The 12532-nt window shown below is 28.0% G+C and overlaps 1 protein-coding gene across 3 annotated transcripts in view; it reads left to right on the top strand.

Moving 5' to 3' along the window:
• The window catches only part of Apoltp (Apolipoprotein lipid transfer particle), a 262249-nt gene that overhangs the window by 101341 nt on the left and 148376 nt on the right, over nt 1-12532 (top strand). For all 3 annotated transcript variants that reach the window (XM_075363702.1, XM_075363703.1, XM_075363701.1), the window contains 4 exons: nt 298-495; nt 4840-5160; nt 5857-6009; nt 6705-6923. In XM_075363702.1, the coding sequence (XP_075219817.1) occupies nt 298-495; nt 4840-5160; nt 5857-6009; nt 6705-6923 (891 nt within the window). The remainder of the gene's footprint in view (nt 1-297; nt 496-4839; nt 5161-5856; nt 6010-6704; nt 6924-12532) is intronic.

Raw genomic sequence — 12532 nt, 5'->3', positions numbered from 1 at the left:
GTACCTATTTATAGGCAATTTTTTTAGTTTACTACAGTGTTGTCAAATTAAAAGACAACAGTAAATAATTGTCTGCCATTACCAGCTAATGTCAGAACATTCATAAAAAAGTTTAGATGTGTAAAAAGTATGTGATGGAGCACAAAAAAGTTTATGCATAATTATAGTAATTTAAAATACTTATTTTTTTACCTTATGCAAACTTAATTTTCAAATATTATTTTAATGAATTTAATTTTAAAAAAATTTCATAAAACTAGTTTATAAAATTTTGTTTATAATCATTGATCTCTACAGGTAGATTTCAGATGTGGATGGAATAAATTGATGGTTGGTGTTACTGGTAAAGCCCGTTATTCAACATGGCATGATATTGAGTATATTGGAATTGTTTATCTACCTGTTGAAATGCTCAGTAAAATTGGTGCTATAGTAAAACTAATTTACTCAGATCGTATTGATATAGCTGCTTCAATTATTGCTGCTGAAAAAAAAGTAAGTTTTTTATTTTCATTGCCTTGTAAATAAAACTTAGCATATTTTATTATTTCTGTAGTGTATTATTACACAACTGCCCAAAAATGAGTATAATGTATTTATTTATGGTGTATGTATGTTTGTTCCACTGCAACAGCTCAATGGCCAAACCAATTTAGATTTATGACCCCGCAAATGGAATCCTTACATTACTAGGAGTGTCATAGTCTGTATAAATATGTATATGTATATATATAAAAAATATGTTTATATATATATATATATATAGTAATGGAGATTTGCCGGTTGAAACACAAACTTTAATGAATTGAATTAATGAACTGTGAACTGTGAGCCTCTATCACTATGTTAGCTGGTTTTGAACTGAAAAATTCAAATCAATCAAACGAATAATATTACAAAAATAATAGAATTAAATTTATGTTAAAGTAGTATTAAATAAATTTAAAAAAATTATTTTTAATAATAATGGGCTTTTCATAGGGACTGTGGATGAGGCTAGAGTGATGAGATGATGCAAGCACCTCATACAAGGCCAGACTGATCATCTTCATCTGGTAACAAACAGGATGCCCCTGGGGCGCTGTTTTGGGAGGTACAATAAAGTGCTTTTGTAATATCTCTGCAAACAATCTTCTGACTTTAAAAATTCAAATGGGGGTATTTGTTAGTAGGTTAAAGGCTAACTTTCGCATGAATCAGTTATACTCGATCTACAGATCACAGTTTTTGCAAATGTTGTTATAATTGGAACCGATCTTCTGATTTTCAAGATTCAAATGGGTATTTGCTAGTATAATATAAAATCATGATGAAACCAAACCAGAATAAAAATTAACTGATGTACTCAGAAAAATGAGTGGCCTGCGCTAAACTGAGACCAGCATGAACCTAATGACCTCCGACAAATGGGTCTTTGTAGAGTTTGATGACAGTACGATTAGAGGTAATGGTGTTGGTGTTGAGAATCTAGTCCATTATTGCTCAATTTGATGCTTTAAGGGGATAGGGCAAAGCGGAACGGCGTATGCTGCCATTAATATTGTGCTGGGCTGTGACGGTACATAGACTACAAGGGACTAGCCTAGATAGAGCTGTCATAGATCTGAGCACACATCTTTGCCAAGGGCTAGGCCTACATAGCATGAGTCATCTGAGACAATTGGAAAGTTAAGCTATTATTTGTTTGGATCCCAGAAATTTGCTGTATGATCCATGCAATAAAATGCCTCTCGAGGAACTCAATTGCTTGAGAAATCTGTAAGTTTAGATTGATATGTGCCAATGAAATGAATAGATTGAAATGTTTACAATTTCCTCATTTGGCTCCGTATGTTAAATATGTTATATTCATAAGTTTTCAAATCATGAATTCTTCTTAGTGATCATTAAAAAGTATTAAATAATAAAAACAATTACAAAAATTAAAACACACAATTGTCAAAAAAACAAATAAATAAATTGGACTAAAAAGATGACATTAAATCAAACTAAAAAAAGAAAGCAAGATATGGAAATAGAGGACTAAAAATCGTTATGCAGTATTTAATTAAATAAAATAATCAATCAACTTTCAGACAGTCTTAATTTGTTTAAATATATTTTTCATGTTGTAGAAGTAGTAGGCATTTAAGGTTGTCTAATGTGTAAGTTCATTAGCAGGTCTTATATCTACAAAAAAATGTTGAATTTAATTGTTTTTATTATTTTAATAAATATAAAAGTTGATTATATGAACATCTGAGATCACCTTTAACAGGTGTGATTTATGGATCATCAGAATTAAACGACTGTCTTGGTTGCTATTTATCAGTGTCTTATTTGATTCTGCTTTCGCGTCATAAGATATTTATTCAACTCTAATAAAATGTGAATTGTTAATATAGTTTCATTAATTTTTATCATATCGGTAAAAAAAGTTATTCAACTAGGGTCATTTCTGTCAAAGGCCATATGAAATGGAAAAGTGATAAAAAAATTATAAACCACCTATTAAAGATAAAATAATCCTTCCGCAATGATTATATGAGCACATATGCTGATTCCTGCAATTGTGCTGAGTTGTGTAATTGGAATTTAAGAATAAATGACAATACCTGATTAATTTAAGTCCTACTCAAAGATTTTCAGCCTGAAAATTCTGAAAAATTACATTTTGTTTAGGAACTTTTCATAATTACATGAGCCAAAAATTGGGAGGATTTATTTATTTTTACAAAAAATATTCATTCCTTTAGTTGAATTTTTAAAAATGATTTTCAGGGAAGTTGATAATTACAGTTTTAGTATTTCTATTTGTGAAGTATTATATATCTTTTGAATATTATACATACAGTACATTATAATGAAAGACTTAAATATTTTTTAATTTGTATTATTGTTATTTGAATAGTTACAGCAGTGTGATGAATAAACTTGATCCACAAGGTGCAATCAAGTGTGCGTGTTCTACATACAGTTTTACAATATAATATATAGATTATTGTAGTACTATATTGTATTATACACATTATGATTTTAGAGTATATTAGTATTATTATTTTTTATGATAAAAGTAAACAATTATTACATAAGAATATACACTAATGTAATCACTTTTTTTATGTGATTTATATTGAAAACAATTTTTGTTCTGAATATTGTAATTTCATTTTTAATTACTTTTGTGGTGGTCATATTTTTTAGGTATCAGATCATATTAATGAAAACTAATTGATAGCTAGTGCTGTTGGTAAGCATTATATGAAGGCAAAAAATTCCTTTTTTTAAGTAATAAACATGTAAACACTGCTATATGAAATAAATATCTTTTATTACCTTTAAGAAAAATAATTTGTAATACTGCAAACCATTTTCATGAAATCAGACAGTACATTTGGTACAATGATTACATTGCAACACACAGATGAGTCTTGCGTATATGAGTGAGTGTTTGTCATTTAACTGACTCACTGTGTTAGTTATAGATGGTTAAATTAGAACGAAGGCCCGTGTAAAACTGTATAATTAAGTTTCACTCATTCGTTTGTGTTGCAAGAATGAATGAGCAAATGAGTGTTTGACACAAGTTGTTGTATAAGAGTAGTATAAGTCATAGCATAAAAGCTGTTTTAAATTTTGATGATGTATTAGCTTTTATTCAAAGCCAAAGTAGTATTGATAAGAATAGATGTTCTTAGCCAAGATTTATTGACTGGTGATGGCTCCTTGTTCTCTTACAAAGAACATTACAATTTTTGATTTTTGAAGGATACCAGGCAAAATAGTAAACTAGTAAACTACCTTGATTAGAAGCTCCTCTGTGGGTTGATGTTTTGATGACCTCTTCTTCTGTCTTCCTGTTTTCATTATTTTTCATCTCTTCTTTCTTGGGTAGGTGTCATGGGAATTATGTCATAATTATGGTGTCACTATTTGTGGCACCGCAGTAGCATCTTCTAGTAGCCAGTGGGACAGTTGCTTCTTTATTGGGGTTCAGTGGAGTGGCAACTGCCTGTGGTAACATTTAGGACTATTTCCTTAGTAGAGCTGGTCTCAGAAATTAATAGGTATGTGACGCAAACAGCTCTTACCATACTTTTGCTAGTTGTCTTCATGGTTGTGATTTTTATTATAACTAGGGCGTGGTCATTGTTGAAGAGATATTACATAGATTTTTACATTTATTTAGAAGTTATGAGTTCCATTCTTCTCCTTTATCTAGTTCTGTGTTAAAACCTTTGGTTGCACTGTGAATCACTTCTAATTTTCTATCCTAGTACACTCCATGTTCTACTTTCATTTTATTGTTCTATGTTCCCAGTGTTATTCTCAAAAGATCCTCAAATCTCTTTCCTTGGTTTATCATTAATATTTATACTTTTGGCTCCTTTCTTCTTCTTTTTCCTTTTTACCTGTACTGCATCAACCTTTTAGTAGCTTTTTCTTCACCATCTTTGCACATATCCAAACCAGTATGCAATATTTCTGAACTAACTTTCCCCTAAACTTTGCATTCCTAGATTCTATTTTGTATGATTTCATTTCTCATTTCATCCTCTTTACTCCACAATACTCTGAAGAAATGCTTTGTTCATTGCCTAAATCCTTCTGTAGAGACCCATATTTCTGTTTTAAATGCAAGCATTTGAGCAGTGTAAATCTTAAGAATTAGTTATTTCAAAGGAAGCTTTATAATGAAGTATAAATTATAAGATAATTTCTGAATGATTCTTTTCAAATCTGTTAAAGAAATCTAACTTATTTAAAAAATGTACTAAATGTTAATCTTCCATAAACTTAAAGTTTAGTTTTTGCTGTTTTTATATTTGTATATATTAATATAATTGTTTCATTTTCCAGATAGGTTTAACAGTTCAGGCCATGAAATATCCAGAACCCAACTTTGCTAAGTATAAAGTATCATTGATAGATGAAGAAACATTATTTGCAATGGTTGAAAATTTTGAAGATGATTTAGTTAATATAGATCATTTAAAATTGAATGAGAGAAAAGCCATTTGGAGGGGTTTTTTTGAACTTGATACTGGGTTTTATAGATCATCAAGAGGAAATATAGAAATTTGCTTCCAAAAAGCAGATCATCTCTCCAATTACGATGTTACATGTGATCTAGATCTTCCTATTATTATTATTAGCTTGAAGGATTCTCTTCAGTTGCAGGTTACGTATATATATATATATGTTTTATTTTTTTGTAATATCTTTTATCCTTTCACAAGCAATATAAATCAGTTAATAAATTAAATTTATGTAATTATATAAAGTAATGTAAATTTAAAGATAAAAATACCAACTTTGCCTGCATGTACCATTTTATTTATATTTATTTAAAAAATTGTATGTGTTTAGGAAATTTTTAAGCTTTTATAAGATTTTCACTGTTATTAAAATCAGTCTTCTAACAACTTAAAAAAATTAAGGCTTCTATGAAATAATAATAACAAATAAATAAAGTTTACTATTATGGGTAAATTGACTTGTAATTTCAAAGCCAGCAGAATGGTAGGTTAAGTTTACATAATAAATAATAGTATATATTGTTCCAAGATAAATGCATATGTAATGTAGATTTTAGTTTGAATATTTAGGTTTTCTTCACTTACTGGTTTTTTGTTCATTTGTATTTGTTAATATTGTAAAGTAGGTGAGAGAATAATAATTGAAATTTTTGTACTTCAGATGCTGATAGAAATATTTTAAGAGTTCTATGTTTTTTTTTTTGTTTAGTTTTCAATATTGATGAGTTTCCACATTCTGTATATTTTTTTGTAAAATTTAAAGCATAGAATAGCTATTACTGAAATTTAATGATTAAGTTTAATTAAATTTTTTGTCTTTTTTGTCATTTCTTTTTAGAATTTAATAAATATGACAAATGAACTGAATATTACTTCTACAAATGATGCTGTAAAGGAAATAGTTATAAAATATGAAGGTGCTGGCATAACTAATCTTCAGCTGAGTGCAAAACTTGATGGGAATTTATTAAGTTATAATGAGTCATTTGATGTAAGTATCTTTATCTGACATTGATTTCATGTTATAAAAATATTATACTGAAAATACTAATATGATCTAACTTTGTAATTCTGCACTACAAAGAGATTGTTTTGTTGTGTTTCTTGGTTGTAAATATCTGGGGAGAGATTATAAAGGCTTTCTAAACTTAAAATTATTTCATATAAAAAATAACTTTTTGGATCAAAAGCAGAGTTGACACAAAATGACCACATCAACTATAAGTAATTTTAGTTATTCATTTTTTTGTTTAAATTGAAAAGAGTATAAAGGAACAAGTATGTTTGCAAGATATGATTATAATATAATTAAAGCTGACTTAAAACATCATCCAGGGAAATTTTTGTATCAGTTACCAGTACAAGGGAAATTATCACAACAATAGAAAAATTAATTAAAATTAATGGCTTAAGCAAAAATACAGAAAGACTAAAAATTTATTATATATTTCAGATAATTAGCCCTTTTAAGTATGGTAGTTTAAATACCTTAAAACCACTTCACACTGCTGCATATACGAGCTTTATCAATTTATCTGTTTTTACTATGATTTTTTTTTATATTAATGTAATATGTAGTTTTGTAAATAAATTTAATTTATAAGATTTTTTAACAAATTTAATTAGTTGTATTTTACTTATTTATTCTTGTTATGTCATGTTTATTATAGATTTCTTGTGTTATAGTTTCAGTTAGCTACTGATTACAATTTTCATTCCATTAATGAAGATGTGGTACTTGAAGGTTCTGGAAGACATGAAATAAATTTCTTGGCCAAAACACCATTTCCTGCTTTTAACAGTTGTGCAGTGGAATTTGTATTTGAAACAGATAAAAATACATATGCAACGGACTTGTATATGAATATGAGCCAATATAAAATCAATGTTGGTGGAATGTTAGTGGTAGGTGAATGCATTTAATGCAGTATTTAGAGAGATTATTTTTTATATTATGTAAAAATACGTATACTTGTATTCTGCATACATTTAACATAAAGTTTTAAAAGTGGTTTCAGTATTCTTTGTTGTTTTACTGCTGGCTCGGTTGACTATGCCTAGTAACTATTGTCAGATGTTTATTATAATAATAGTAGTTATATACATTTTTATTGTTTATAAATCTACATAATATTAATATAAATGTAATAAAATGCGCTTAATGATTATGAGTATTATCTTATTTAAGCTGAATCCTTGAAGTGGCTGGTGATACTTATAACAATAATATTAAAAGTAAGGGATGCCTAGTGTGCTTGTAGCGCCTTTTCTGAAACAACTGCTTTAAAATTATATTTACTAAAGTCAGGTATGTTTAGAATTCAAATCTGCATATCATTACTCTTATTTTGTTCATAATATAAAAACATGGATTTTTGAAATTTTAAGTTTGTAAAGTATAGAGTAGACTCAAATGTGAACTGTAACCAGAAATGCAAAATCAAAAATAACAAGACCTTTGATTACATAAATCAATTAAAAATTTCAAAGAGAATTTAATAGATATAAATAAAATGTAATAGACTTAGCTGCACGGTTCAGTAGGAATGATAATACGATATGAAGTTTGTTGTTTGACTGTTCTGGTTATAGTTTATAATTATATCTGGATGTAGTTTTACTGTAAATAAAGTTAAAAGTTAATATGAGTATGATGAAGATGAATTATTATATTGCAATTATTATTAATTTTCTATTGCAAAGGTTTTTGATATTTTTTAACTTTGAGCTGTTAAAGGGTTTATGGTAGTAAATAATTTTAAAATCCATTATATTGGAATGTTATATAAAAGACATATAAATAAACAAAAAAATGTTACTCATGAATACTCAAATTATATGTAAATATATTGGTAATAATTCATTCTCATTCAGTAGAACAGTTTTCTGCTGAATTAAAAAATTTCACAGATGTTAAGGTTTACTTATATAAAATAATAGACTATAATATTTTGTTTCTAAGAAATATTAAGTTAAATGTTTAATCATAAAATTACAAATTTATTGCTGTTCAATTTGGCATGAATTCAGTGAGCTGGGGGTTTTCTGATGCAGAAAACACTCATTATCTCTTTTCCTGTGTTCAAAATATGCTTGACTTTCTTCAGTTTTAAAGGGGTTCTTGAATAATGCTGCTCTGCTGTTTATCATATATTTTCTGGTTTTTTGACAGATCATATTTCATTACTATAAAAACATGCTTAAGAAATTCATTGTACTCTTGTTTATATCAATATCGAAAGTGATTGAAATTTGAGAGAATAAACTTTATCATTTATTAATATTGTCAAATTTCATTTAAAATTTTTTGTTTCAGTTTTTCAGTCACAAGAAAAAATCATTCAGAATCATCTGTGCCATGCAAATTTGATCTTTGCTTCACTGATTATGATGTCCCATTTCCTCATATTTGATCTATTCATAAACATAAATTTCCTGTATTCGCCTATAAATTTTTACTGAATGAGATTTCCATGCATCTAAAGACCAAATTACACCTTGAATTTCATATTTGGTGGGATGTTTTTCACATATTTTGATTGGTTAAAAAACCAATAATGTCATATTTAGTCTCAAAATTTTATTCAGAATGAATTAATACTACCAGAAACTGAGTTTGCATTGTTTTTGGGAGGTAACGTACATAAGTGCTAAATATAAATTTTCTTTATTTCTGGATGGTCTTTGTTCAGTGTCATTGAACAGTTTATAAATAGAACAGTTTTTGAAGTTTTTTTTGATTTAGTTGGTATTACTTTTAGGTGTAAGTAAATATAAATGATTAAAATCCATTTTTGCCACCTGCTATTAAAAGAATTATTTGTTGCTGTTGATCTGTCTTATTACAGATGGAATATTATTCCTGTATTATTATTCATGATGTAATCTATCTGTTGAATACAGTGGTGGGGGGTTTGCAAATACAGAGTATTAAATAAGTGCTTTGTTTCTAAATTAGCTACAAAAATATGTTTTTATTTAGGTATTTTATAATCTTAAAAGCTGCTATCTCTTTTGCTCATCTAGATCAAAACTTTTACTGCATACTGCTACATTTCTTTATGTTGTCCAGACTGCTATGACGTATAAGATCTTTTATTATTTTAGCTTTTTCTTAATTAATTTATCTCCCTCCATGCTAGTTAGTGCTCATTAGTAAGTAGCATTTTCTGGGAGTAAGTAACTACTCTTATACATTTACTATGACAAGCTATTATTTCCTTGTGAATGTAACCTAGAACGTAGACCTACAAACCTTTGTAGTAAGTGCTATTGATTTTTTATTATTTGTCAATGTCTTTCATGTTGTAATCCTGTATGTTAAAAAAAGAAATACATTCTATATGAATGTTTTAAAATTGCTCGATTACGTCTTTGTAATGCTTTTTGATATATGGTAAGTGGATTTATATTTTATGCAGCAGCTTGTTTCTCGAGCAAGGTGGTAAACTCTATCTATTATGACATGATGATTCCACAATACCTAGAGTTTCTTGGTACATACCATTCTAAAATATAAAATCATATTTAGTAATCAGTGGTATGCCGAGGCCATTTGGTGCCAGGGTGGGCTTCTATTTTGTCATCTCCCCTTTGTAAGAGAAATTTTGTGAGTATGTTACTTCTAACCTAACCATATTTTAAATTTAACTATAATATTAAGAGGAATTTGGAATTAATAATAATGAAAGAATGTAACTTAAAAAACAATTCTTTAACATCGCAATGTTTATTGGTGATATCAGTAGATTGAGTTTCTCCCTTATATCTTTTTTATTGATATATGACTGGAAAAATTTGAGTTCAATGTTGAAAAAATTAAAATTCCTATTAAATGTTATGAAAGATTGAAGAACTGCTGAGATTACTTTGGTATTTATATAATTATATATCCATTGCCCTATTTGCATACACAAATAAGTTTATGAACTACGTAGTCAGAATCTATACAGATTATTTTTGTTTCTTGAGAGTAATTTTATTTTTTACAAACTACTTTACTTTTTAACTGCCTATTAAAATTAAAATGCAAGTTATAGTTTTTTTTGAATTGGATATTAGTTTTACTGACAATCCCTGACTCTGACAATCATTGACAGTATGATTTTAGCACTAAAACGTTTTGCAGTACCAATTTTTCTATATAGGTATAACAGAGTATCTTTATGCCTCAAAGGAAGTGTGGTTTACTGAAGATAAAAACCTGGAAAATTGTACTTTGATTATTTGTATTTGATTTGTCGTATAGTGAGTTTTGTATCTACAATAAAGTGTGCTGGAATGGTTCAGAGATTACATATTTGCTTTTCCATGGGGAAAGCTGATAGATAAGACCTAATCATACCTATTAACATGTAATTTTTATACCATTAGTACCTTGGTTCTGATTCCTGATCACCGTTTGTTATTGGGTTCTAATTTACAATACATTCTGTGGTAGACTTACAATGTAACAACACTACTAATATATATATATATATATATATATGTATTATCGTCACTTCACAAATAAAGAATGCAGAACAATGCTGTACCAGATATCCTGGTGATATGCAAATCATTATACAGTAAAATAAAAATAAGTATACACTAAAATAGTATACATGCATATATATGTATTTACATATACAGGTAAACAGGCACATACAAACACAGTTGCTTTAATGAGTAAAATAGAATAATAAGTGGGATGCTATAATTACAAATATTTCACTTGCAAGGAAAATCCACACTGTAGTTGATACCTATTAAACTATATTTACATACTAGTAGATTGCTATTAAATGAACTGAGACAATGAGTTTGATATTTTACTCATGAAAACTAGTATAGCTGTTTTGAATTTGCAGCACCATAAACAAGTATACATACATCATTTTCAAACCATTACCTTTTGCAGTTTGGTAATATTAATGTAACTAAATAAATAACAAATCAGTGCGTAATCTTGAACAGACATAATGTCCACTGATAGCTGATTATTTTTCATTTAAAACTTTCATTATAATAAGACTTCAAAAAATCAATTTAACTTCTTTATGATAAAGAAGATACTGTGATAAGTATAATATCATAAAGTAATGTTCAGTTAGTTACTATGCAATGTCATAGAATCCATTTAATAATTTGCAAATGATTATTCAGTAATTTGATCGTAACAAGCAGTGCAAGATTAAATATGAATTCTCTATATATTCTTAAAATATATCCTCAATGCTGGACTAATCTGAGCTGACATCAGTAATAAATGTACTATCATTATCTGTTTCATCAATAGAAATTATAAAAAAATAAAAAATTAAACTACAAAAAACAAATGTTGTTGAGGCTGCTGACTCCCACAATAAATACCTCTTTTATACTTTTTTAATGTGCATGTTGGGGTGGTGCTGATGGCTCCTGTGTGACAGGTCCTGCTGGAATGAGTTATATTTTATTACTAACAACTTTTTGATATTGTTTCCAGCCACCACTGTTGCTGGGTTCTTATTAATAGCATATCTTGGCCTGGTGATCCTTAGATGTAACAAGTTACAGGTACACTAATCTCATGAACAAGGGATACAGCTGCCTATTGGCATTGAATGAAGAAAACTTCACTAGATATTTAGAGACTTCTGGAACTTCACAGATATCACTATTTTTTTTTTTTTTTTTTAATGTGATCGCATTTACTAATACTTAATATCCCATCTCAAACATCTGGTCAAATCCTGTGTTAAATGATTAAAGAAACTGTGGTTAAATACACATTTATTTACCTACACTGATCTTAATTTGATTGATAAGCCTAATGTTGCAGTAATTGTTTGAGTACCTTAGTCGTAAGAATTGCAGCTGTTTTATTTTTTGCTTCTTCCTGAATATGCTAAAAAAATTATCCTTAAAATTGCCTGAGGATCTTATCTTTAAAAATATTTTCTTAAGCTATTCTTGACTGTATTACAGCCACACCAGGCTGTTGTACTCATTCTTAACTGATAAAATAAGAATGCAAAATGGAAATAGAAATTAATTGAAACCAAGTGGAAAGATGATTTTGGTAAATTTAATACAATAATTTGTGTTGATAAAGATGTAAACAGCAAAATAAGCACTTCAGAAAGCCAAATAATAAATCTAACTATAAATTTTAGAAAAATTGTATGGAATCTTTTTGACAGTAAAGTATCCATCCTAGGGAAATTAACATGTCTGAAGGATTGTTGAACTAAAAAAACTGAATTCTGCCTTGCATAAAAATATTTTATTTATTGATGGTGTAGCATATCCATGATTTTTCTGTTTTAATGAGCTATTGTTCTGTAAAATAGAATTAATTATTTCATCATCTATAGATGAAGTTTATAAAAGAGTATGAAAGGTTAAATAAATATAGCTCTCACAGGCTTTTATAGATTTAGGGTATTTTAATAAGATGCCTACAGAAAGGTGAAGTTAACTAGAAGGTGAAAAGTAGTCATTTTTTTTAGAATGATATACCTATCATAACATTTACCTCTTCTAGCCTCTTT

Source organism: Lycorma delicatula, chromosome 4 (genome assembly GCF_047948215.1).
Source record: "Lycorma delicatula isolate Av1 chromosome 4, ASM4794821v1, whole genome shotgun sequence".
In the NCBI taxonomy this organism is placed as follows: Eukaryota; Metazoa; Arthropoda; class Insecta; order Hemiptera; family Fulgoridae; genus Lycorma; species Lycorma delicatula.
The sequence above is the reverse complement of the archived record's forward strand: the minus strand, read 5'-3'. Positions and strand labels throughout refer to the sequence as shown.